The sequence below is a fragment of the Sus scrofa genome, chromosome 3 (assembly GCF_054392235.1).
Source record: "Sus scrofa isolate SSC_HxYL_T2T_F1_AM1 chromosome 3, Sscrofa_HxYL_maternal_Yorkshire_Landrace_v2.0, whole genome shotgun sequence".
Classification (NCBI taxonomy): Eukaryota; Metazoa; Chordata; class Mammalia; order Artiodactyla; family Suidae; genus Sus; species Sus scrofa.
The window spans coordinates 29550495-29577204 of NC_139385.1; the positions used below are offsets into that span (position 1 = coordinate 29550495).

The 26710-nt window shown below is 45.8% G+C and overlaps 1 protein-coding gene across 3 annotated transcripts in view; it reads left to right on the forward strand.

Annotated features, from left to right (window-relative positions):
* Window positions 1–318: 318 nt before the first annotated feature.
* CDR2 (cerebellar degeneration related protein 2) overlaps window positions 319–26710 on the forward strand; it is a 37880-nt gene continuing 11488 nt past the window's right edge. Inside the window, exons 1-3 of one of the 3 annotated variants that reach the window (XM_085017357.1) lie at window positions 319–443; window positions 481–713; window positions 11523–11635. In XM_085017357.1, coding sequence (XP_084873483.1) covers window positions 635–713; window positions 11523–11635 — 192 coding nt within the window. In that variant the 5' untranslated portion in view covers window positions 319–443; window positions 481–634. Of the gene's footprint in view, window positions 714–11522; window positions 11636–26710 lie in introns of all 3 variants that reach the window. The other 2 variants (XM_021086479.2, XM_021086480.2) reach the window with 2 other exon arrangements.

Consider the following 26710-nt stretch of genomic DNA (forward strand, 5'->3'; position numbering starts at 1 on the left):
AGCGCGCCCGACACCCACCACAGTGGCCGCTGAGGCCGCCACATCCACACCTGTGTAACGCGAATACGCCCAGTAGCTACTCAAAGCAGAGAGGGGCGGGACCTTCGGCCGCACCCCTTCCCCTTTTCCCGCCTTCTTTGTTTCCCCCGGAGTTCCCATTGGCTGCTTGCCCTTGAAACCCGCCGAACCGCGGGACTGCAGTGAGACGGGATTGGACGATGTCGCTGCCGCTCGGCCGACATCCCTCTCGCGATTGGCTGAGGCGCCGCCGGGGGTTTGAATCGCAGCCCAGATCGGGGAGGGTTCTGCCAAAGTGCCACGTTGGGCCGGGCTGCGGCGTGAGGAGCCGGCTCTGGGCGCCGGCCGGGGCGCTAGCGCCTGGGCGCTGGCCGTTGGGACTCTTTGAGCTGCGCGAGGCGAGTCGGAAAGCCGGTCCGAGGCTTGCGCTGCGAGCCGCCCCGCGGCGGCAGCGGCGGCTAGCTGTGGTCGGACTGCGCGGCAGAGCCAGGGCGGCGGCGCGTCCCGCCCGAGGGCGGCTCTGGCCGAGGGCGGAGGGGCCGGCGGAAAGCCCGGGGCAGCGGCTGAGGCGGGCCGGCGGCGGCGGGGGCCGCTGCCCCCGGAAGAGCCGGCCGAGATGCTGGCGGAAAACCTGGTGGAGGAGTTTGAGATGAAGGAGGACGAGCCGTGGTACGACCACCAGGACCTCCAGCAAGGTGAGGGCGCGGTCGCCTGGCAGGGCCTGGCCGGGGCGCTGCCGGCTCACGGCTTCTCCCGCCGCGAAACTTAAAAAGTTGCTTTTCCTCGGGGCCAACAGATGCCAAGTGCAGGGAAGGTCTGGCGCTCACCTGGTGTTGGGACTGTCGCGCCTGCCCATCCCGCCCCGGGGAACTGCGCTGCGCGGGACTCGGGCTTCTGCGCAGGTACCAATATCAGCATCACCATCATCACCCCTCCTGCTAGCTGGGCGCCAGGCACCGTTTGACGCGCTTTCCCCAGATTAACTGATTTAATCCCCATGGCATTACTCGGAGCAGAGAGGGGAGCCCTTGCTGGGCTCAGGGGCCCCTGCTGCCTCTCCGCCTCCGGGAGAAAACACAGTCGGTGCCAAGTGTGAGCTGCTGCAGGTGGCAGGAACCTTGTCTAGCCCTTTTCACACATTCGATGGGCACCATAACTCCGCGAGAGAGTAACTTGTGTTATCCCCATTTTCCAGATGGGCAAAGCGGAGACTAACGCTGCCAAGTGCCTTCCTCCAGATTAAGTGGGGGAGCACGTATTTATGAAGCCACACACTCAGACTGGGGAGTCGTCGTAGCCTCTGCCCAAACCTTATCTCTTCACCACCTGTTTTACGGCTTTTTCAGTTGCGGGAAAATTTTTGCTTGTGTTCACCAGATGCAAGGGACATGACTTGAGGGCACTTCAGCGGTATTCCCCTTCCTTCAATTTGCACCCTTGCTTTCTAGTTAAAAACAGGTGTTCGTTTAAAACAGGCCCTAGCCTGTCTTGGATTTCTTGTCTCCAGAGAGACACCTTAGAGGGGCCTTCACTTTGGAGCCAATGCCAGTTTTTTGCCTCTTAATAGCAGGGACTTGCAACTGGGGAAGCTGTTGGTGTGCCAGACGCTAACAGGCCCCTTCACACAGGTGCTCGCTCATTTCATAGGGCAGTGCTATGGCAAAGAAGTACTGAGTACTGCTGTTGGGGGAGCTAGGGTTCCACTCCAAACTCCAAAGCAAACTTTCTCAGCCCTCATCCTGGATGCTGAATACTCCTCAGGAGTTGTGGGTTTTTTGTTTTTTGTTTTTTTGTTTTTTTCTCCAGGCCTCTTCTGTTTCAGCAATGCTGTGCACATCAGCTTTTTCAGCTCTAAACTGGCACAAAAAATTAACACCTCATGTAGTTGACTATTAAATGACCGTGATTGTTTGTTCATGCTAACCATTGAACTTGGGGGCTGGGGAATATGGGCTTAAATGACTCATACTTAGAAAAGGAACATAAGGAGCTCTTTGGGAGGGGGGAGATAATTTCTTACATCAGTATGGAGTGGACAGTCGCAGGAGTTCACCGTTATGCTTATATAGTCGAAGCTCTTCAGTGGCTGCAGTGCATGCCGTATTTGCCATCATATTCACAAGGTCCACAAGGCACATTTGTCTTACATTTTAACCTGTTTTCAGAATTCCCCCTAAGGGTTGATGGCCTAGTTTGATACTTTCTCCAGGATTTATGAGGCAACCACTGTGCACTTGCAGCATTCCCCTATAATACATTCCGCAGTTCATCCTGTAATCAAAGCTAAGTATTTTTTTACTGTGTTTAGAAGGCGTAGATCTGTACAGGCTGGTAGGTTGGTTGGTTGGTTGGTTTGAATCTAGCATAATACTTAGCAGGTAGTAGAAGCTCATCCCGACACTCAAACAAGATCCCTGTTTTCATGGCTCTCTTCTCTCAGGTGCCTTAGCCCACACTGCCCTTTCGCCTTGTGGGAGGTCGTTAGGAACAGCTGATTGTCATACTTCAGTCTGCTGAGAAGCAGATGCCACATTTTAGGGTGCGATGCAACACTCTTTAACCTCTGATCAAAACAAAGTCATCAGATGTTCAAGTTCCGTGAAACCCTAAAGGGCACAGGTCCAAACTTCCTCAGTGCCAGTTTGCGTTTGGAATTTGTTCGATGCTTTTCAAAGGACGTTTACATCTGTTACCACAGTGGACTTTGACATAACCCTCTATGTCATAACCAAGTGTGTGGGGCAGGAATAGATATGAAATTCCAATAGTCCCAACTGTGAATACGGCCTGGAGAAGAATGAAGGCTGCCATGTGAACAGAAGGATATCTTTGTTCCAATTTCAATAAGTTATATGTTAGAGAACTCCTAAACTTTCAGCTGATTTCTTTCCCCCACTGTTGTTTTTTGGTTTTTTTTCCCATGTTTAAGTTTTATTGCCGTATAGTCGATTTACAAGGCTGTGATCATTTCTGCTGCAAAAAAAGAGATTCAGTTATACATATACACACGTTTTCATTCTCTTTCAGATTCTTTTCCCACATAGATTAGTACGGAATATCAGGCAGAGTTCTCTGTGCTATCCGGCAGGTCCCCACTGGCCAATCAGTCCATATACCTCTGTGTGCATATGCCAATCCCAAACCCCCAGTCCATCCCTCTCACGGATTTTTTTAATTTGTTAATTTCTCAAAGCTTTTTGTTATCTGCTCTGTGTCATCTAGGCAGTGGAGCCACAGAGTCTGTCCACACAGTAGTGTAGACAGGATCCTACTCATGAAGTGGACCATCTAGGAATCTCTTGAGTAGAGATGCTGCTGCCTCCTGGTGTGTGCCCACCACACAGCCTGGCAGGGTGACCCCTCCCTAGATACTTGCTGCTGAATAAAGTTTGGGAGCAGGTCTGACGTCTTCAACAGTTGGAGAAGCAGATCTAATGGGATTTTATGCAGTGCACACATCTGTCCCTTTTTTAACATCTTCACTGTTAATTTTCCGGAGAGAGCCGTGTTTGGAAAGAGCTGCTGAAACAGCTTTCTAAGATCCTGTTCTCAAAGTCATAGAACTACAGTGTTTTCTTCCCTTTCGCACATGGAGGCATCATTTAAATAGACTGGATTGGAGTTCCCATCGTGGCGCAGTGGTTAACGAATCCGACTGGGAACCATGAAGTTGTGGGTTCGATCCCTGGCCTTGCTCAGTGGGTTAAGGATCCAGCGTTGCCATGAACTGTGGTGTGGGTTGCAGACTCGGCTTGGATCCCACGTTGCTGTGGCTCTGGTGTAGGCCAGTGGCTACAGCTCCGATTCGACCCCTAGCCTGGAAACCTCCGTATGCCGCGGGAACGGCCCTAGAAATAGCAAAAAGACAAAAAAATAATAATAATAATAAAGTAAAATTACTGAAAGCTTCTAACCTCAGAAGGCTCTGGTTTACCATTACCTTGTTGGAAACCTGCAAAGCTGTGTGCAGGCAGAAGGAGAAAACCCTTTGCTTTTCCAAAACGCTTTGATGATGAGACCGCCTTTTGTCAGAGGGCTAAGTTGGCGCAGTAAGAATACTGACAATGATCTCTTGTGGGTCAGATCCTTTCTGGGACAGCAGGAGCCTCCTGTGCAGGTAATGATGGTGCCTGCTTTGAAATGTGTCCCAGAGAACAAGGTGGAAAGACTTCAGAGACTGGGTTTTCTTTTGGAAGAGCTGCTGTTATAATTGTCCTTTGGTGAGCTGTGCAAGCTTCAAATAAGGATTCGGGTTTCTGCTCTGTGGTTCAGCAGATGAAGTCTTAGTTTAAATGCATCCTAAGTCTGCTATTTCTTTTCAAGATGAGTACGTTTGTTCCATGTGAGCAACTAATTTGCTGAATCACTGTCTGGAGGGTCATTAAAACTGACACCATCATTTTTCTGGATGTTTATATTCCGGGTTTTTTGCTTTCCCAATTATAGTAACGTTGGCAACAGGAGTTACACAGAAGCCTCACCAAATGACGCATTTGGTTTTGTAACAGCAAAAGCTTTCAGCCTTAACGTTATTGGATTACTGCTGGACACTCCAGCTAACATGGGAATACGATGTCCTTGGGTTTTTGAAAACACCAAAGTAAAATAAGAGAAAGGTAATAGCAGTGGAATATAAAGATTTCAGAATTCTGGGAGGAAGATCTTTAAAAAAAAAAAAAATCTCTTGACTGCTAGCGCTAATTTTTTGCCGAAGGCATAGGGCTGAGTAGAGTATCGGTTTGAAGTTAACAGTTCACACTGTTAAAATAGACTGTCATCACTTGCAAAGACTGATTAGCAGAAGAATATGAAACATGAAGGTATTGAAAGGTTGCAGTTCTCAAGTCTGCAGTAAATCTGTGGTATTTTTAGTGACTGCCTATGCCGGTTCACTAGGATTTAGAAAAGACAATCTCTTAATGAAAATCCTTTTTGCAAAGTGAGTTAAACAGGTGCATAAGGCTTCAAAACTATATTGTTTCCTTTTCTTTGGTGTATTAATTAAAAATATAAATAAAGGACATTGAATATTCTCCCATTCCCCCCCTAGTTATTTAAAAAACCTTCTTGGGCTTACTGCCAGGTTTGGGCTCCTTTTGGTTATGGAAGCCAGATGCTAACACAACAGGAAGTGAGCGTTGGGTTTTTTTTTGTTTTTTTTTTTTTTTAAAGACCAAAAAAGACTCTTGTCTTTAAACTAACAGATGAAGTAATGTCCTATTATACAGTGTGACTTCACAGATGCTTTCTTGTAGTTGAGACTTGTTTTGCCCGAATTCTATCCTTAAACATCCTATGAAATATGTAGGAGGCTGAGACTTCAGGTTACTGAGCCAGGCTGGGGCTTAGTTTAACTGGAAATAAGGATTGCGATCAGGACAAGTCTCAGATTCTTCTGTTTGCTGTTTGCCGGAAGAGTGCTATACTCGGCATCTCTTTTTGCAGCAGCAGGAGCAGGAAAGTATTAAGTAGCATAGGTAGTTTCCTAAGTGTATGAAAGTAGTTGACGGTAGTCTCAAGTTAGTCTGGCTTCTGGGGCTCAGCGTGTTTTGTTTTGTTTGTTTTTGCTTTTTAGGGCTGCACCTGAGGCTTATAGAAGTTCCCACACTAGGGGTCGAATGGAAGCTACAGCTGCTGGCGTACACCATAGCTCCTGGCGACACCAGATCCTTAACCCACTGAGTGGGGCCAGGGATTGAACCTGCATCCTCATGGATCCGAGTCAGGTTCATTACCGCTGAGCCATGGCAGGAACTCCTGGGATCAGCTAGTTAAGAATATCTTTGGTGAGGGAGTTCCTGTCGTGGCTCAGTGGAAACAAATCTGACTCGCACCCATGAGGACGAAGGTTCGATCCCTGGCCTCGCTCAGTGGGTTAAAGGATCCAGCGTTGCCGTGAGCTGTGGGTGTAGGTCGCAGATGCAGCTCGGATCCCGTGTTGCTGTGGCTCTGGTGTAGGCCGGCAGCTAAAGCTCTGATTTGACCCCTAGCCTGGGTCCCTCCATATGCCGCGGGCACAGCCCTAAAAATACAAAAAAAAAAAAAAAAGATTATCTTTGGTGAGTCTCTGGTCCTTCCCAGGGGGGGATTACTCACCACTTTATCAGAGGCCAGGAGAGACTTGAGTGATGTCTGGGTGATGTTTACATGCTTTGTCCTTAATAATTCAGCGTGATGGCTCCTACGCGGGGCTGTGTATACATGTTACACAGCCTGTGAGTACAAAATAATTATTTCCGGAACATCTCAGCCCCACGTAGTTCCTTTTGCCCTTAGTAAAAACAAGATATTAACTTGCCTGGGGTTGTATGTGTTTTCCCTGGCAGCTCAGGCAGTAGCTGAGCTCAGCTCTAATTTCCCCTTGCCATCTGCAAAAACACATGAAAGATAAACTACCTCAACTAGGAGAATGTGAAACCTCCACCTTAAGCAAAGAAATGTGTGAACATCGCAGCCCATAGACTTAAAACTGTGGGCACGTGGGTCATAGAGAATCGTGAGGGGGGAACGTTGACATCTGTGGACAGTGTTTTCTCTTTTGCTTGTGACTCACCACCTAGATTTTGTCAGGCTGCTTAGCATCTTTGTGCTTCTTGGTGGAAAATGTGGGCTAACTACCTTGAAAAGATATAAAAATGAATGTCCCTTGGAGTTCCCTTGTGGCACAGCGGTTAAGGATTCAGCGTTGTCACCGCTGTTTGTTGCTGCAGGCTTGATCCCTGCCTGGGGAACATGCTACGGGCTCTGCCAAAAAAAAAAAAAAAAAAAAAAGAAAGAAAAAAAAAATTAATGTCTCTTAAATGCTTTGCGCAGTTGGCAAGGGTTCTCTGTCTTGTGAATACAGGCTGTTATTTCATAGCCTTGGTATCCAAAACCTTAGGTACATTAATAGACATTGTTAATATGTAAATCACAAAAGAATGTATCTTAACAGCTCTCTACCAACAGCATTCTGTTTTATTTTAAAAGGGTGTAAAATGTTTTGAAATGAGCTAGAGTGGTATGTGGTGGATTTTGCTGCTTTGTTTTCTCAGGAGAAACTAACCAAGTACAATGCTAATTATACTCTCAAACGGACAGTGCCAGGTAGCAAAAGTTGTTGCTTTCCCGTTACCACTAATTCTAGGTTAAGGGGTTTTTTTCCTATCAATCTTTTTTTTGTTTTTTTTTAAGTTAAAATATAGTGGAGTTCCCGTTGTGGCGCAGTGGTTAACAAATCCGACTAGGAACCATGAGATTGTAGGTTCGATCCCTGGCCTTCTCAGTGGGTTAAGGATCCGGTGTTGCCGGGAGCTGTGGTGTAGGTCGCAGACTCGGCTCGGATCCTGCGTTGCTGTGGCTCTGGTGGAGGCCGGTGGCTACAGCTCCAATTAGACCCCTAGCCTGGGAACCTCCATATGCCGTGGGAAGTGGCCCTAGAAAAGGCAAAAAAAAAAAGACCAAAAAATTAAATTAAAACATAGTTGATTTAGGGAGTTCCCATTGGCGTAGCAGAAACAAATCTGACTAGTATCCACGAGGATGTGGGTTCCAACCCTAGCCTTGCTCAGTGAGGTAAGGATCTGGTGTTGCCATGAACTGTGATGTAGGCTGCAGATGTAACTCGGATCCCGGGTTGCTGTGGCTGTGGTGTAGGCCGGCAGCTGCAGTTCCGATTGGACCCCTAGCCTGGGAACCTCCACATGCTTCAGGTGTGGCCGTAAAAAGAAAAAAAAAAACATATAGTTGATTTACAGTGTCATGCTCTAGGTAAGGTTTTAATATCTAGGTCATAATGAATACAGGTTAAACCTTATTTGTTAACCTCTAAACATTTTTTACAATTCACATGTGGTGAGTGTCCCTGTTTTCATAATAAGTATATTTTTCCACACTAAGTGAAATGACTTTACATCATAGGTAAAATAAAATTCAGATTGTCTTGGAGTTCCCACTGTGGCTCAAAGGGATCAGTGGCATTTCTGCAGCACCAGGATGCAGGTTCAAGCCTCGGCCTGGCAGTGTGGGTTAAAGAATCTGTAGGTCACAACTGGGGCTCGGATCTGATCCCTGGCCTGGGAACTCCACATGCTGCAGGGCTGCCAAAAAAAAAAAAAGAGTGCATTCTCTTTACCATGGCCTGTGAAACTGTGCATGACTCGATCCCTGCCTGCTTCTCCAGCCTCCCTCACGCCACTCACACTGGCTCTCTGTCAGGCTGTAGAGTGTGCCAGGTTCTCTCCTGCCTCTGGGCCTCTGCCTGCCTTTCTCATGGTGAGGTCCTCATCCTTCAAGCTCTAGCTGTCACGTCTCCTCAGAGATCTCCCTTTCTAAAATAGATCCTTTGGAGTTCCCGTCATGGCTCAGTGGTTAACAAATCTGACTAGGAACCATGAGGTTGCAGGTTCGATCCCTGGCCTCACTCAGTGGGTGAAGGATCCAGTGTTGCCATGAGCTGTGGTATAGGTCCCAGATGGAGGCTCGGAGCCTGCATTGCTGTGGCTGTGGTACAGGCCAGCAGCTGCAGCTCTGATTGGACCCCTAGCCTGAGGAACCTCTATGTGCTGTGGGTGCAGCCCTCAAAAGGCAAAAAGACCAAAAAATAAAATAAAATAAAATAGATCCTTTGTTGGAGGATAATGTGAGAAAAAGAATACACACACACACACACACACACACACACACACACACACACACAAAACTGGCTCACTTTACAGCCAAAATTGACAGAACATTGTAAATCAACTATAATAAAAAATAAAATAAAATAGATCATTTGTGTATTCTCCCCAAACCCAGAGGTTTCTTTTCTTTCTCACACACCATATCCCATATCAATATGTGTTAATCATAACCATCCTTCCAGTTCCACTTTCAAAACATAGTCAGAATCCCGCACTTCTTTCCATCTCTGCCGCTCTAGGCTAAGCCACCGTCATCTCTCACCCAGATGACCGCAATATCCTGTCACCCCAATGCCACTGTCTTCCCTTTCAGTCTGTTTACACAACCGCCGGGGTCGTCCTGTCAAGAGTCTTCACTAGGTTCCATTTCACTCAGAGTGAAAACCTGAAAACCAATTCTTTTTTTTCTTTTTGTCTTTTTAGGGCCACGCCCACGGCCTATGGAGGTTCCTGGGCTAGGGGTCGAATTGGAGCTGAAACCCATGTCCTACGCCACAGCTCACAGCAACACCGGGTCCTTAACCCACAGAGCGAGGCTAGGGATCGAACCTGCGTCCTCATGGATGCTAGTCAGATTCATTTCCACTGAGCCATGACGAGAGCTCTAAAAATCAATTCTTGACCTTAGGCCCTGACAAGCTGGCCAACCTTGGAGCCCCTCTTTGTCTCCTACTGCCCCAGGCCAACACACACACTCACACACTCACACTCACTCACACTCTGCTTGAGCCATCTTGACCTCCTCATTAACTCCGGTCATACGTCCTCCCAAGGTCTTTGCTCTTGTTTCGCCTGTGCCTAGAAGGCTGGTCCCCTGAATAGATCTACCTGGGTCATTCATCCACTTCCTTCACTTCTTGAGCCACCATTGTCTCTTGTTCTTAAATTTCAACCTGCCACACCCACACTCTTCCTGCTGCCTTCCATGCTTTGTTTTTTTTCTCTCGAGCACTTGTTGCTGCCTAGTGTGTATTTTGTCCTGCTCTTTCTTCCAGGAGAGGATAATAAGCACCATGAGAGCAGAGGATTTTTTAGCTGAGTTTATTCTTATGTCCACAGTGCCCAGAACCATGTCTGATGTCACTGACTGTGTGGACGACTAGTGTTTCTCACAGTTTGCAAGTTTCCTTATTTGCTGTCTGATGTCTCCTCTTGATGTGGGGGAGTTAAGAAAGCAGGGCTTTTTGGAGTTCTCGGTCAGGACCCGATATTATCTCTGGGAGGATCCCTGGCCTCACTCAGTGGGTTAAGGATCCGGTGTGGCTGTGGCTGTGGTGTAGGCTTCAGCTGCAGCTCCAATTTGACCCCTGGCCCAGGAACTTTCATATGCGGCAGGTACAGCCCTAAAAAGCAAAAATAAATAAAGTCATTATATTCAAAGGGTTCACCTGGTAAATGGCAGTCGAGACAAGACCCCAGATTCAATTCAGGGCATTTCCCACTATATCAAAAGATGGCTCTGTGACATTTACTATGCAGGTAAGTGCTTAGTTACCTATATTAGAACTGTTGTCACCCCCCTGCCACGTTTTGGTTTTTTTTTTTTTTTGTCTTTTGTCTTTTAAGGGCCACACTTGCAGCATATGGAGGTTCCCAGGCTAGGGATCCAGTCAGAGCTACAGCTGCCGGCCTACACCACAGCCACAGCAACGTGGGATCTGAGCCCCATCTTCGAGCTACACCACAGCTCACAGCAACGCCGGATCCTTAACCCACTGACCAAGGACAGGGATCGAACCTACATCCTCATGGATACTAGTGGGGTTCCTCAACCGCTGAGCCACGATGGGAACTCCTGTTGTCCCTTTTTGTATCACTAAATTTTTATTTCTAGGATTGTATATAATACAAATCCTGTCTTAGGTGCATATATGCCTATGAAGACAGCATTGAAAAATGAGGTTTAAATAGACATGGTTCTGTGTTAAATGAAAGTATAAGCTACGACCTGAGTTACCACACAAACTACTGTTGCTCTATGCATCTGGTTTGTTCATCCTGGAGAAGGGCATGGAGAGAAACGGGAAGAAAAATGAGAGAGATCAGAGGCAGTGTTCTCATCACTGATGCTTTTTCCCTTTTCTTGACTAAACGTTTAGTCCCTTTAGGAGGCCAGGACCTATCACAACACAACACACTTGGCTTTCTTGCTTGCTTGCTTTTTGTTTGTTTGTTTGTTTGTTTGTTTTTTGCCTTTTAGGGCCGCACCACAGCACATGGAGGTTCCCAGGCTAGGGGTCCGATCAGAGCTGTAGCCGCCGGCCTACACCACAGCCACAGCAACGCTGGATCCTTCACCCACTGAACGAGGCCAGGGATTGAACCTGCAATCTCCTACTTCCTAGTTGGATTCTTTTCCACTGTGCCTCAACAGGAACTCCAGAACACACTTTACTTTGAGCGTTGCTCTCACAGCTGTCAGATTCATGGGAACTTTAGAGAGTGTGGAAAGACTACTTTGGCTTAACCGTCCATCCAAAAAAGTAGACAACCATCACATGATTAAGTCCAGTCCGTAAGCAAATAATTATGATCTTAGGCATCGCAGTGCTGAACGATCCTTGCTAAACTAATGAATGCACCTCCAGAAAGTAGATCTCTGTCCTTCACGTCTTAACAAGTAAGGGTACCCAGTACGTTACCTGGTAAAAGGCCCCAATTCAGCTGAATTTTGAGTAGAACCCAGGTTTCCTTCTGTGCCATTTCCACCTTCCTCTGGGATCTGACTTCAACTTTATATGTTAGGTTGGGTCTTGGTTCATTCTTATTTTAAGAACTGGGTTATATAAGATGTTGAAGTGGAATCGTTTGTGCTTTTCTGAGCTTTACCTGTTGTGCTAGATCTCCAGCTTGCGGCTGAGCTTGGGAAGACCTTGCTGGATCGGAACACAGAGTTGGAGGATTCTCTTCAGCAGATGTACACAACCAATCAGGAGCAGTTACAGGAAATCGAGGTATTTACTCAGCCGGGAGAGTCGCCTTTGGGGTGTGGCATGTCGCTGCCGTTGTACCAATCCTGTTCCACTGAAATAACATTTGCAATTAAGAGCAATGTTTAACATCGCATAAGAGACTTTTTTGAGAATAAAGAACCATTGGGAGGAGTTCCCTTTATGGCTCAGTGGTTAATGAACCCGACTAGTATCCATGAGGATGCAGGTTCGGTCCCTGGCCTCGTTCAGTGGGTTCAGGATCGGGCATTGCCATGAGCTGTGGTGTAGGTGTTAGACGTGTTGCTGTGGCTGTGGTGTAGGCGAGCAGCTGTAGCTCCGTTTCCATCCCTAGTCTGGGAACTTCCAATATGCCGTGGGTGTGGCCCTAAAAAGCAAAAAAAAAAACCATTGGGAAGGTGTGGAAGTTGATTTTTACTTTCTCTAAGCTTTCTCAACACATAAAATCTGCTATGATGAGAGAAATCTCTCTCTTCACCCTGGGTGAAGTGTCCTGGATGTAAGTGGTCCAGTATGTGAAACAAAAGAAAGCTGTGAATAGTATACATAATTTTTCACTTTTTTCTTAAAAAAAAAAAATGAATCGTGGCGTTCCTGCCAAGGTGCAATGGGATTCTCAGTGTCTCTGAAGCACCAGGACACAGGTTCGATCCCTGGTCAGCACTGGGTGTTGAAGGACCCAGCTTTGCTGCATCTGTAGCTTAGGTCCCACCTGTGGCTTAGATCTGATCCCTGGCCTGGGAACTCCGTATGTATGCTGCCCAGGAAAAAAAAAAAAAAAAGAATTGTGCAAAAGTGAAGCTATGCAAAGAGGTACAAGAGAATAATACCGTGAACACTCACCCAGCTTGAAAAAAGGATCCACTTAAGCACTGTGAAGGCTCCCCCTATAACCCCTCCTCGGTTACATGCCCTCCCCTCAGCAAACACTGTCCTAAATTTGATGCAAAATTTTTATTTTATTTAAGACTTTTATTTTATTCATTATAGTTGATTTACACTGTTCTGTCAATTTCTCCTGTACAGCAAAGTGACTCAGCCATATGTATATGCTTTTTCTCACATTATCCTCCATCATGTTCCATCGCAAGTGACTAGCTATAGTTCCCGGTGCTATACAGCAGGATCTCACTGCTTATCCCCTCCACAGGCAGTCGTTTGCATCTATTAACCCCGAACTCCCCGTCCCTCCCCCTCCCGCCCCCTGCCCCCTCCCCCTTGGCAACCCCAAGTCTATTCTCCCAAGTCCATGAGGGATGAAAAAATTTTAAATGGTAGTACCTGTTTTCAAAGAAGTAATCATAAAAGAGCTGTTTCTTTCTCCCTGCTGTGATCTTGATTTATTGACATTTTTAGTAGATTTTAAAAATTAAAATACTCCTTTTTCCCTAGTCTGACCAACTAAAATGAAAGATGCTAGATTCAGGTCGCATTAAAGTAACCCTGTTATGTGTAGGCCACACACACAAGATGATCGCGATAGATATTAACTAGACAATTGTCCCATTAGAACATGTCGTGCACCAGACTCCCCGTGTACCCCGAAAAGAGCCTTGCGCTTAAAGTACAACTCTCTCCCCTCAAATTGGTACAGTGGCACCAAGACTTTTGTGTCTTGGTGCCAAAAAAAATATAAAAGGCCTTAGAACGTAGAAGCCATGCATCATGGTCAGAACGTACTGGGAGTTCCCATTGTAGCACAGTGGAAACAAATCTGACTAGTATCCATGAGGAGGCGAGTCCAAATCCTGGCCTCGCTTGCCGTGAGCTGTGGTGTAGGCCACAGACACGGCTTGGATCCCTTGTTACTGTGGCTAAGGTGTCCGATTCGACACCTAGCCTGGGAACTTCCATATGCCACCAGTGTGTCCCTAAAAAGGAAGGCGGAAAAAAAAAAAAAGAACTTACTGAGTTCTGACTATATACTGAACCAGGTTCTGGAAATGCAAAGAAGTAGAAAAACACCATCCAAAATTACACAGATTTCAATTTTTGAATACAAATAAACCTGTCATTAAAACTAAGATACTTCATGTATCATTTCAGTATCCTTAATTTTACACCGTAATTAAGATACACAGAATAGGAGTTCCCTTGTGGTGCAGCAGGTTTAGGATTTTACATTGTCACTGCTGTGGCTCAGGTTCAGTCCCTGGCCTGGGAACCTCCACATGCTGTGGTGCGGCCAAAAAAAAAAAAAGGTACATACAATAGATCCACCCCCCCAATCAGGATTCAGGATTTACAAATTCAGCCAATGATGTGACTGAGGTATACTTTTATAATTTTATAGCAAAGTGTATCTTTCCTAGAATTGTGATGATATTGAAGTGACCAGCTATCGTTTTTAGCACATTTCTCTATCAAAAGAGCATAGAACATGCCATACCCAAAACTGAATTTATTGCTTTTAGAATTTGTCAGAAACCTAAACAAGCAGGAAAACCAGACATTTTTAAACTATTAAACTAGCCAAATGTCATATGTGGTCAAGGAACTCATTCCAATTTTGTTTCATAGACTTTGTTCTTAAACTCATTGGAAGATCTCAGTCGTCCTAGGGCTTATACATGAAGACTCTCACATACTGTGAGGTGCATTTCTTTCTATTGGGTAGAAACATCACCTTGATACACTGTATTCTTTTAGTGAATTTTACTACATTTGTAGTTGTACAACAATCATCACAACCCAATTTTATAGCATTTCCATCCCAAACCCCCAGCCTATCCCCCCCTACCCCCCATCCTGTCTCCTTTGGAAATCATAAATTCTTCAAAGTCTGTAAGTCAATATCTGATCTGCAAAGAAGTTCATGTTACCTTTTTTTAGATTCCACATGTAAGTGATAGCATATGATGTTGTATCTCACTGTCTGACCGACTTCACGTACCATGATAATTTCTGGGTCCAGCCATGTTGCTGCAAATGCCATTATTTCTTTCCTTTTCATGGCCAAGTAATATTCCATTGTGTATATGTACCACATCTTCTTGATCCACTCCTCTGTCGAGGGACATTTAGGTTGTTTACATGTCTTGGCTATTGTAGAATCTTGCGGTGAACACTGAGGTGCAGGTATCTTTTAGATTTATGGTTCTTTCCTAGATGTATACCTAGAATTGGGATTGCTGGATTATATGGTAATTGTGTTTTTAGTTTTCTGAGGAATCTCCATATTATTTTCCACAGTGGTTGCACCAATTTACATTCCCACCAACAGTGTAATAAGCTTTCTCCACACCCTCTCCAGCATTTATTGTTTTTTTTGTTGTTGTTGTTTTGTCTTTTTAGGGCTGCACCCTCGGCACATGGAGGTTCCCAGGCTAGGGGTCTAATCGGAGCTGTAGCCGCCGGCCTATGCCAGAGCCACAGCAACTCGGGATCCGAGACCCATCTGCGACCCACACCACAGCTCATGGCAACACCAGATCCTTAACCCACTGATCAAGGCCAGGGATCAATCCTGCAACCTCATGGTTCCTAGATGGATTTGTTAAATCACTGAGCCAGGACAGGAGCTCCCCAGCATTTATTGTTTGTAGACTTTTTGATGACAGCCATTCTGGCTGGTGTAAGGTGGTACCTCATAGTGGTTTTGATTTGCCTTTCTCTAATAATGAGTGATGTTGAACATCTTTTCATGTGTTTTTTGGCCGTTTGTATGTCTTCTTTGGAGAATTGTCTCTTTAGATCTTCTGCCCTCCCCCCCTTTTTTTTTGTCTTTTAAGGGCCACACCCACAGCATATGGAGGTTCCCAGGCTAGGGGTCCAGTCAGACTGTAGCTACTGGCCTACATCACAGCCACAGCAACGCCGGATCCTTAACCCACTGAGTGAGGCCTCATGGATCCTAGTCGGGTTCATTTCCACCGAGCCATGAAGGGAAATCCAATAATTTTTTTTTTTTTTTTTTTTTTTTTTCTTTTTTAGGCCCTCCCCCGCGGCATATGGAGATTCCCAGGCTAGGAGTTGAATTGGAGCTGTAGCTGCCAACCGACACCACAGCCACAGCAACGCAGGGTCCAAGCCACGTCTGGGACCTACACCACAGCTTATGGCACCACTGGATCCTTAACCCACTGAGCGAGGCCAGGGATCGAACCTGCATCCTCATGTATGCTAGTCAGATTCGTTCACCACTGAGTCACGAGGAGCTCCATAGATCTTCTGCCCATTTTTGATGGGGTTTTTGGGGGTTTTTTTGGTATCGAGCTGCCTTAATACACTGTATTAATGTTTCCTATGAAGGCACTTATAAATCCCTATGCCTGAATAACAGAGCAGATATTTATTTTAGTGTATCTCCCAAGTATAGATGAAAAAAGTCCAAATATTTTTTTAATTAGGGACTGATACCTGTTAGTGTGGGAGATTACAAACACAATTGCCTTATTTATTTATTTATTTATCTTTTTAGGGCCACACCCATGGCATATGGAGGTTCCCAGGCTAGGGGTTCAATCAGAGCTGTAGCTTCCAGCCTAAGCCAGTGCCACAGCAATGCCAGATCCGAATCTCACCTGCGACCTACACCACAACTCACAGCAATGCCGGATCCTTAACCCACTGAGTGAGGCCAGGGATTGAACCTGCATCCTCATGGATGCTAGTCAGATTCATTTCCCCAAGCTACAAAGGGAACTACCACAATTACTTTATAATCTAAGTTACTTGTCTTTCTACCTTTGTTTTCTTTTCTGAAGTATTGAGGATGATTAAACAGTTAAAACCGATCATTGCCATTCTGAAAAAAGAGCCAAAGATCTTTGAGAGCGTCCAAATCTATAAATAACACTCCACCATCTAATGTAATGTAGCCTTCAATATTTTACTCTTTATCCAGAGCAGTTTTTTGGCTAAGGACAGCATTGTCTTAGATTTCTTCTCTGCCATTATGGTTGGCTTACTTTCTTTCTTTCTCTCTCTTTTTTCTTTTTAGGGCCATACCTGTAGCATATGGAGATTCCCAGGCTAGGCGGTCAAATCAGAGCTGTGTCGAATTAGAGCTGCAGCTGCTGGCCTGCACGACAGCCACAGCAACGCCATATCTGAGCTGAGTCTGCAGCCTACACCATAGCTCACAGCAGCAATGGATCCTTAACCCACTGAGCGGGGCCTGGAATCAAACCTGCAACCTCATGGATACTAATCGGGTTCGTTCCTGCTGAACCACAAGGGGAACTTCCTCTTTCTTTTTTTAATAAGTTGCTTCCTAAAAGTCAATGGGAATGGGGTTAAATGGGAAATGAAGAGGCAGTTCTAGCTAAGCCCACTTACTAGCCAGGGAACTCCCACAGACCAGGTTCCCACCTCTGCCCAGGCTGACTTGCAGGTCCCAACAGACTTCCAAGGTCTCTCTCTGAGACTAAAACAAGGAAGGCCTGAAGCTCTTGTAAAAATAACCAGGCAGGGGTTCCCGTTGTGGCTCAGTGGTTAACGTATCCGACTAGGAACCATGCAGTTGCAGGTTCGATCCCTGGCCTTGCTCAGTGTGTTAAGGATCCGGCGTTGCCGTGAGCTGTGGTGTAGGTTGCAGACACGGCTTGGATCCTGTGTTGCTGTGGCTGTGGCGTAGGCCGGTGGCTACGGCTCCGATTCAACCCCTAACCTGGGAACCTCCATATGCCGCAGGAACAGCCCTAGAAATGGCAAAAAGACCAAAAATAAATAAATAAAAATAACCAGGCAGCCAAAGGGTTTAATTCTCTACTCAAAGTTCCCACTGTGCTGCAACGTGATCGGTTGCATCTCTGCAGCCCTAGAACTCAGCTTTGATCCCTATCCCAGCACAGTGGGTTAAAGGATCTGGTATTGCTGCAGCTGGCATAGGCTGTAACTGCAGCTTGGATCTGACCCCTGGCCCGGGAACTCCATATGCCTTGGAGTGGCCAAAAAAGAAAAATTAAACAAACAAATGAAGGGTACCTTTGCAATATGTGCCTCTTATACCCTAATATCCTTCAGAAGCCCCCTAACCTTTATAAGGTCTTTTCTTACTCAAATCTTGTCTTTTTTTTCCCCCCTCTTTTAAGTAAACTTTTTAAAAAAGTACATGCAGGAAAAGGCACAGGAGTTCCCGTCATGGCTCAGTGGTTAACGAATCCCACTAGGAACCATGAGGTTTCGGGTTTGATCCATGGCCTCGCTCAGTGGGTTAAGGATCCAGCGTTGCCGTGAGCTGTGGTGTAGGCCGGCGGCTACAGCTCCGATTAGACTGCTAGCCTGGGAACCTCCATATGCTGCGGGAGCGGCCCTAGCAAAAAGGCAAAAAGACAGAGAAAAGAAAAAAGAAAAAGGCACAAATGCTAAGTATATAGTTCAAACAATTTTCATAAACACACCCATGCAGCCAACAGCCAGATAAGGCGTGAGACCATTATCATAGCTCCTCAGACAGCTGCCCCACTAACCAGCACCCTCGGTTCGTTTAGCCCCCCCTGAACTTCACATACATCGAGTCACTGTGCAAGTTTTAAATTAACTTTTTAGAATATTTATTAGTTTTCCTGCTTCGAAAAGTAACACATGATCTTTTTTTTTTTCAATTTAGCGAAATATAGTTAAAAACCAAACATAAATTCTTAACCTACCCACCCAGAGAAAGTTTGAATCAGGCAGAAAATGGTCCTGGAACAAACTACTCAGAGTAGATGAAGAATAGTGCAGAACTGCTGAAAATGCTGGGGCGAACGCCTCTGAACTATGACTCATCATGGAAATAGACAACTAGGAAATTGTCAGAGGATATTTTGCCAGTAGAAGTACAAGTATGCTTGCTTGCTTGCTTGCTTTTTTTTTTTTTTTTTTTTTGCTTTTCAGGGCCTCACCCATGGCATATGGAGGTTCCCAGGCCAGGGGTCTAATCGGAGCTACAGCTGCCCGCCTACACCACAGCCACAGCAATGCCAGATCCTTAACCCAGCTGAGCAAGGCCAGGGATCAAACCTGCAACCTCATGGTTCCTAGTCGGATTTGCTTCTGCTGAGCCATGATGAGAACACAAGTATGCTTTCAAAGGCCATTAGTGAATTTCAAACAGTCCTTAGAAAAATTGCTCAGTGGTTTCCCAGGTATCATTTTTAATGTTAAAAAAAAAAAATTTAAATAAACATTTAGGAGTTTAAATAAACATTGAGGATCCTGCTGTGTCCCACTGTGACACAGCAGGATCCGTGGAGTCTCTGGAACTCTGGGGTGCATGTTCAATCCCCAGCCCAGCACAGCTGGTTAAAGGATCCGGTGTTCCTGTAGCTGTGGCGTAGATTGCAACTGCGGTTCGGATCTGATCCCTGGCCCAGGAACTCCATATGCCCCAGGAAAAGAAAAATAAACAAACAAACATTAAAAGTAATGATTGTCTCAGAGATGCCTATAGCCTGTGTGGCTTTTACTCAGCCTCAAGACTCCAGATTTTCTGTCCTGGATGAGGGGGAGGAAGGGAAGCTTTGAGAAGTCATGAGATCTGACACCATCACACACGATCAGATTCTCTTAGAGTTTCCTGCAGCCGTGTGAGCAGCCTACAGCCTTGGGTTTCTGTGGCTTCTCTGCTTGGAAACCTGCTTTATCCCTGCAGGAATCAAAGTCATCTGACCTTACAGGTGTACCTTATGTCTTTCAAGAGCTCACGTCCTCCTTGGAAATTTTGAAACATTTTGCACTCCCTCTATACATTTCTCAAAATTCTACTATACGTTATACTTATTTCTTGATTTATTTGATTCTCCTTCTCTTCCCCCCACCACCCATTTCCCTTTGCAACACTGAAGGCTGTTACTGTGTTTATTCCTGGTCTTTCAAACATAGTAGATAATAAATACTTAGTCAAATCAGTACCTTAAGGAATTCCCGTTGTGGTGCAGTGGTTAACCAATCCGACTAGGAACCATGAGGTTGCGGGTTCGATCCCTGGCCTTGCTCAGTGGGTTACGGATCTGCCATTGCCGTGAGCTGTGGTGTGGGTCGCAGACTTGGCTAGGAGCGGCCCTAGAAAAGACAAAAAAGACAAAAGAAAAAAAAAAATTAGTACCTTAAGAGAGGACAGATACAGATTACAAGCACTGCCAATAATTCCTACACCATGGATCTCCACCTCTGGAGATTTTGAAAGGAAGTAGGAGTCCTGGCTTGCTTATCAGAAGGTTTAGATTTAAGCCCTCAATTCTGTAGCAAATAGCTAGACTTCAGGCCTGTGAATTATCTTTCAGGTACTGTTTGCTCTGCTGTGTAATGGTGATGAGGGCCTTTGCATGACATTGGTACAGGGTTGTTCTGAGGTGATGAAATTATGTGAGTGTATATGGTTTGCCTTTTTTTTTTTTTTTTTTTTTTTTTTTAAAGGGCCTTGCCTGCTGCATATGGAGGTTCCCAGGCTAGGGGTTGAATCAGAGCTGCAGCTGCTGGCCAACACCACAGCCACAGCAAAGCGGGATCCCAGCCTCGTCTGAGACCTGCACCACAGCTCACGGCAATGCCAGATCCTTAACCCACTGAGCAAGGCCAGGGATCGAACCCGCAAGCTCATGAATACTAGTCGGGTTTGTTACCACTCGGCCACAAAGGGAACTCCCATGTATTTTGCTCAGTATAAATTGTACAGTATACTTATGCATATTTTAAGAGTTTCAGTAATGAAAGAATCGTGATTCTGAAAAAAATAAAATCCTTTTCAATTACTGGAAAATAGGTCTTAAGAACTAGCCAAGTTCTTAATAGTGAGATTATAGGTGGTTTTTATTTTCATATTCACGCTTTTTTATTTATTCCTAAATTTCCTTCAGGAGAAATGTAATATTTTAATCAGGGGAAAGAGGTTTTTCAAAGGGAATGGAAAATATCTCTTCAGTATTATGGAAGGTCATTTTGATACTAAATTCGGAGGATTTGGGCTGTAATCCTTAATATAAGAGTAATCCCAATGCTGAATAAAAGCCAAATTTCCATTCTTTATGCTTTTTTTTTTTTTTTTTTTCCCCCTGGTTGCACCCGCGGCTTATGGAAGTTCTTGGGTCAGGGACTGAATCCGACAGCTACAGTAATGCGAGATCCTTAACCCCACTTTGCCCAGCTGGGGATTGAACTGGCACTGCCACAGAGACAAGCCAGATCATGAACCCATTGCACCACAGCAGGAACTCCCCCATTCCTTATGCATTTTTAGTCTGGTTGTGTCTGTCTGTTCCAGCATTCCAGGTCAGGGTTCTCCCACTGCAAATAGGTGTTAATCCCGCTGGCCTTCTTCAAAGGTTTTCCTCAATTGTAAAGGTGGCCTATTTATAGCTTTTTCGCCATCACCTGAACCTTGTCCTAGATGAGGTGACATTCTGTACAAACTCCATGCCGTGTGAGATGACACACGGAACTTACACGCTGAAACTCTGGCCTATAAGTTGACCCTTTGCCTGTGTTCCCCGGCCCCCACTGTGCTGCTTAAATACCCACTGCTCTTTAATTCGGCAAAGACTTTCGTCTTTTTCTTTTTCTTTTTTTTTTGCCTTTTCTAGGGCCGCTCCTGTGGCATATCGAGGTTCCCAGGCTAGGGGTCCAATCGGAGCTGTAGCCGCTGGCCTATGCCAGAGCCACAGCAACGCTGGATCCTTAACCCACTAAGCAAAGCCAGGAATTGAACCCACAGCCTCATGGTTCCTAGTCAGATTCATTAACCAGTGCGCCACGACAGGAACTCCCCGGCAAAGACTTTTATATTCGAGCTCTTTTTGGCACTTGAATTTTTAGGATCTCGCAGTCCAGTCAGATACATTCGAGGCTGTGTATCAAAAGGTCTGAACTGAGAAAACCAGATGATGAGAAGCAAAGCTGTACTTTTGAATGAAGGGTCGAAACCTGCTAATCCCTTTCCTTCTGGAATCAGAAGAAATTTGATGAATGCTGATTGGAAGGTTTGGAGGCCAAGCCTGAAAGCAGCATCTGACTACATGGATTCTGATTCTCTGGCCTCACGTCTGTCCGTACTTGGCTGAGAAAGCTAAACATTTTTCTTTAAAGTTGCTGACCAGTTTAATCGTTTCCTTTGTTAGGTAACCTCTCACAGGTTCTTGGAGAAGGGAAGGGCTTTTCTGATTAGTTTTGCCTTAATAATAATAGGATTAAACTCCCACCACGTGAAAACAAGCTCCCTGCCATTCTTTAGCTTGCCCTTAAAGCCAAGCCCTCTCAGACCAAAATATCACAAGTTCTTACATGGTTTTGTTGTGGGTTTTTTCCCCCACAGGGTTTGATATGTCAAATGAGGGGGACCTACTGTCATTTTCTAAACAGCTTCTTTGTGCTCATTTGCATATTGACTTGTCTCCATTATATTGGGCTCAACTCTAATTTGAGTATTACCTCTTTAAAAGGGAGCCACATCTTGGGGCCCACATAAGACACTGGCGGGAAAAAAAATGTCTTTTTCAGATTCCCCGGGCATACCTGTGCCATGAGAATAAACACAGAGAAATAGTCTGTAAATGGAGCAACAGGGGAAAGAATTAGTGGTTAACAGGGCCTTTTTGCAAAAGGGCTATAACCAAAGCCCTTCTCAGACTCTTTCAGTGAAGTCTGTCCACATTCCAGCAGTCTGAGTCGCGATACCGAGCATGATAAGCTGTTGTGAACAGAAGCCTAGAAATTGCCATCTAGTCCCTACCTTGTGTCAAAAATTTTCCTAAATGGACTAGATACTGTCTAGGCTTCCCTTTGAGGAGGGTTAGAAAGACAGTCATTAACAAGTAAGCAATTTGGTTGTTTATTACTAAGTGTGAAGTTTTTTGGAGTTCCTGTCGTGGTGCAGTGGTTAACAAATCCGACTAGAAACTGTGAGGTTGCTCCCTGGCCTTGCTCAGTGGGTTAAGGATCCGATGTTGCCATGAGCTGTGGTGTAGGTCACAGACACGGCTCGGATCCCGCGTTGCTGTGGATGTGGTGTAGGCCATCGGCTACAGTTCCGATTAGACCCTTAGCCTGGGAACCTCTAATATGCCGCGGGAAGCAGCCCTAGAAAAGGCAAAAAGACAAAAAAAAAAAAAAGATAAGTGTGAAGTTTTTTGTTTTTTGGGTTTTTTTGTCTTTGTCTTTTCAGGGCTGCATCCACAGCATATGGAGGTTCCCAGGCCAGGGGTCTCATCGGAGCTACAGCTGCAGCCTACAGCACAGCCACAGCAATGCCGGATCCAAGCTGCATGTGCAACCTACACCACAGCTCATAGCAATGCCGATCCTCAACCCACTGAGTGAGGCCAGAGATCAAACCTGTGTCCTCATGGATGCTAGTCAGATTCATTTCCGCTGAGCCACGACGGGAACTCCCTAAGTGTGAAGTTTTTGAGGGCCATTACTAGAGTGCCTGGGAGTGGTGCTGCTTTAGACGGGGTGCTCCAGAAAGGTTTCTGAAGCCTTTATGTTTGCACGGAGATCTAAAGGATAATCTTGCGTTTTTAGCCATTCTTGTGCTGTGGATTCCTTTGGCTGGCTCGTGAGTCTGTGACAATCCTCTTAAAATACATAAAATACATCAGATTACAAAGGGAATCAGTTACATTGAAATGACCATCAAGCCAGTGAAAAGATTGATGTGTGCTATATTCATATAAGTGTTTATTGGTTCATTAGATACCAAGATCTAATGGCAGTCTAAAAACTGCAATTTCAAATAGCAGTGAGTCTAGGCAGCCACTGTCATGTGCTCTGAGAGCATCTGTGCCTGTAGTGGTGAGGAAGTCCTACGTTTGGCACATACTCAGACTGCTGGCTTGTTGCCTCCATTCATAACTGAAGTGCTGAACTTCTATTAGAAGTTAGCGAAGGGAATTCCCATTGCGGCTCAGTGGAAACGAATCTGACCAGCATCCATGCAGACACAGGTTCCATCCCTGGCCTCGCTCTCAGTGGGTTAAGGATCCAGCATTGCCGTGAGCTGTGGTGTAGGTCGCAGGTGCGGCTCGGATCCCACGTGGCTGTGGCTGGTGGCTACAGCTCTAATTCTACCCCTGGTCCGGAAACCTCCATATGCCACAGGTACAGCCCTTTAAAAAAAAAAAAAAAAAAGGACAGAAGTTCATGAAAAGGAAGATGTAGCTTTTCTCACATCCAAGATCATGGACCCTCTCAGGTCCATGACCGCAAGATTAGATGGAGCCAGCCTCTGGGAGAGGGGAGGTTGGGTATAAAGGCCCCAAAGGAAGGAGGATCATGGCTTGGAATGAGGCAACTCTGCCATTTCAAGATAAAGGTACCCCTCGAGTGGGAAATAAGGACAACAGATGAAGCTGGATGAACTATATGAGAGATGGGACAATTTTAACACTGAAATGTAATAGATGATATTAAGAAATTTGCAGGGGAGGTTATGGTATGATTGGAACTGTGGTTAAAATGAGGTCTTATTGCTTAGAAACATATAAATATGTACACTTGAATTAAGATGTCTTGGATTTGGGAGTTCGAGTCGTGGCTCAGTGGTTAACGAACGTGACTAGGGCAAACTTGCAGCCATGAGGATGCGGGTTCGATCCCTGGCCTTGCTCAGTGGGTGAAGGATCCGGCGTTGCCATGAGCGTGGGTTAAGGATTTGGCATTGCCTGTGGTGTAGGTTGCAGAAGTGGCTGGGATCTGGCGTTGCTGTGGCTGTGGTGTAGGTCAGTGGCTGTAGCTCTGCTTCGACCCCTAGCCTGGGAACCTCCATATGCCTCGGTTGCGGCCCTAAGAAGACAAAGGACAGGAAGAAAAAAAAAGATGTCTTGGGTTTGCTTTAAAATGCTTAGGGAAAGGAGAGTGGAAGAGTAGAAATAAAGCAAGATTGATTCTGTAATGATAATTATTGACACTGGATGATGGATACATGAGGGTTCATTAAGCCATTTTTTTCTGCATTTGTATATGTTTAAATCACCCATTTAAAATGTTTTTTTGGAGTTCCCTTCTTGGCTCAGCGGAAACAAATCTGACTGGCATCCATGAGGATGCAGGTTCGATCCCTGGCCTCGCTCAGTGGGTTAAGGTTCCAGCGTTGCTGTGAGCCATGGTGTAGGTCCCAGATGTGGCTTGGATCTGGTGTTGCTGTGGCTGTGGTGTAGGCCAGCAGCCACAGCTCTGATTCAACCCCTAGCCTGGGAACCTCCATATGCTGCAGGTGTGGCCATAAAAGGACAAAAAAAAATTTTTTTGTTGTTTTTTGGAGGTTTTTTGGCCACCCCACGGCATATGGAGTTCCTGGGTCAGGGATCAGATCCGAGCTGCAGCTGAGACCTAAGCCACAGCTGCAGCAACACTGGATTCTTAACCCACTGGGCTGGGCCAGGAATTGAACCTGAGTCCCAAGATGTTGCCGCATCAGGAACTCCTAAAATGTTTTCTTAAATGTAGTAGCCAAGATTAGCCATTTGTGCAGAGTCAGTATTTAGGTGAACTGAGAATTTAGGAAGGAGCATTCATGGTTAAGTAGTATATAATTTAAACGGATTAGAATTATAGGAACATGGTACCAAAAAATGCTGCTCTGGGAGTTTCTGCTGTGGTGCAGTGGGATCAGCAGCATCTTTGCTGCGCCTGGAAGCAGGTTCTGTCGGTTCCCGCCCCAGGCACAGCAGGTTGAAAGGACCTGGCGTGGCCCCATCTGCAACATAGGTCACAACTGCAGCTGGGCTCTGATCCCTGTCCCACAAATTCCATAGACCTCCAGTGGCCAAAAAAAGAAGAAAAAAAAAATGCTGCTATGATACAGTTAAAATATAGCCTAATTTTAGTGAATAACTGCAACTAAACTAAGTCCTGAGAGGAGAAGTAGTATATATTAAGAGTCATTGTCAATCCAAGTGAGTGTCTATGTCTTCTAGACTCAAGAGAAAGAGATGTAGGGTTGCGGGAGGGGACACTTCCAGGGTTTTCCACATTCAGGATCCGATCCATGGACCCCTTAGACTGAGATCACCTGGGGATTTACTAAAAATGCAGAATCCTGGCTCTACCCCAGTCTCATTGACTCAGAATTTTAGGGGAAATGTCCCCAGGTTCCTATACTTTAATTAACCCCCCCAGATGAATTTTAGCACATGTAAAGTTTTTTTTTTTGTTTGTCTGTTTGTTTTTGTCTTTTTAGGGCCACACCTGCTGCATATGGAGGTTCCCAGGCTAGGGCTCGAATCGGAGTTGTAGTGCTGGCCTACACCACAGCCACGGCATCATGGGATCCAAGCCTAAGTTACTTGCCAGAGGTCACCCAGTTAGAAATGGCAGAGTGGGACTTCAGACCCTATTCCGACCCCACAGCCTGTGCTCTTTGCTGCTATACTGCTACCCCCCTTCAGGCCGTCTCTCCTTTGATCCTCTGCCCACCTAGACTTCCGTGGGAATTGGCCTCCCACCTGCCCTCTACTGGGCAGATGTGTCCTTTGGAGGATGTGAAAATTCACGTCACTGGGCAGGGACAGCTCCTGGTGTCAATTAATGCTTAGTGTCTGGTGTATGCATTCTTCAGCCTTTTTTTAGGTGTTGGGAATCAGTCCCATAGAATACCTGAGACCTGATACTTGATATAAAGTGGCTTGCAGAATTCCTGCAGCTGTTATATATATTCCTATAAACATTTTTGTGCGTCTTTTTTAGGGCACACTAATGGCATATGGAGGATCCCAGGCTAGGGCTCAAATCAGAGCCAAAGCTGCAGGCCTGCACCATAGCCACAGCAACACAGGATCTGAGCGGCATCTGTGACCTACACCATAGCTCATGGCAATACCAGATCCTTAACCCACTGAGTAAGGCCATGGATCGAACCTGCATCCTTATGGATACTATTCGGGTTCATTGACCACTGAGCCATGACGGGAACTCCCCAAACCTTTTTTTCTGCTCCAGATTCCTAAGAGAATAACCCCAATCCCATTAGTGACAGGAACCTACCAGGACATTGCCAGTAAGGTTGAGGACACACTCCTAGGAGAAGATGATAGGAACTGAGGGAGTGAGGGATAAACACAGGCCTTTACAGGGGCCATGCTGGGTGCTCACTCCATCTCATTGAATACTCTCAGTCCTACAAGGTGGGTACTAATGGATCCATCGTTTATTTTTTAATTT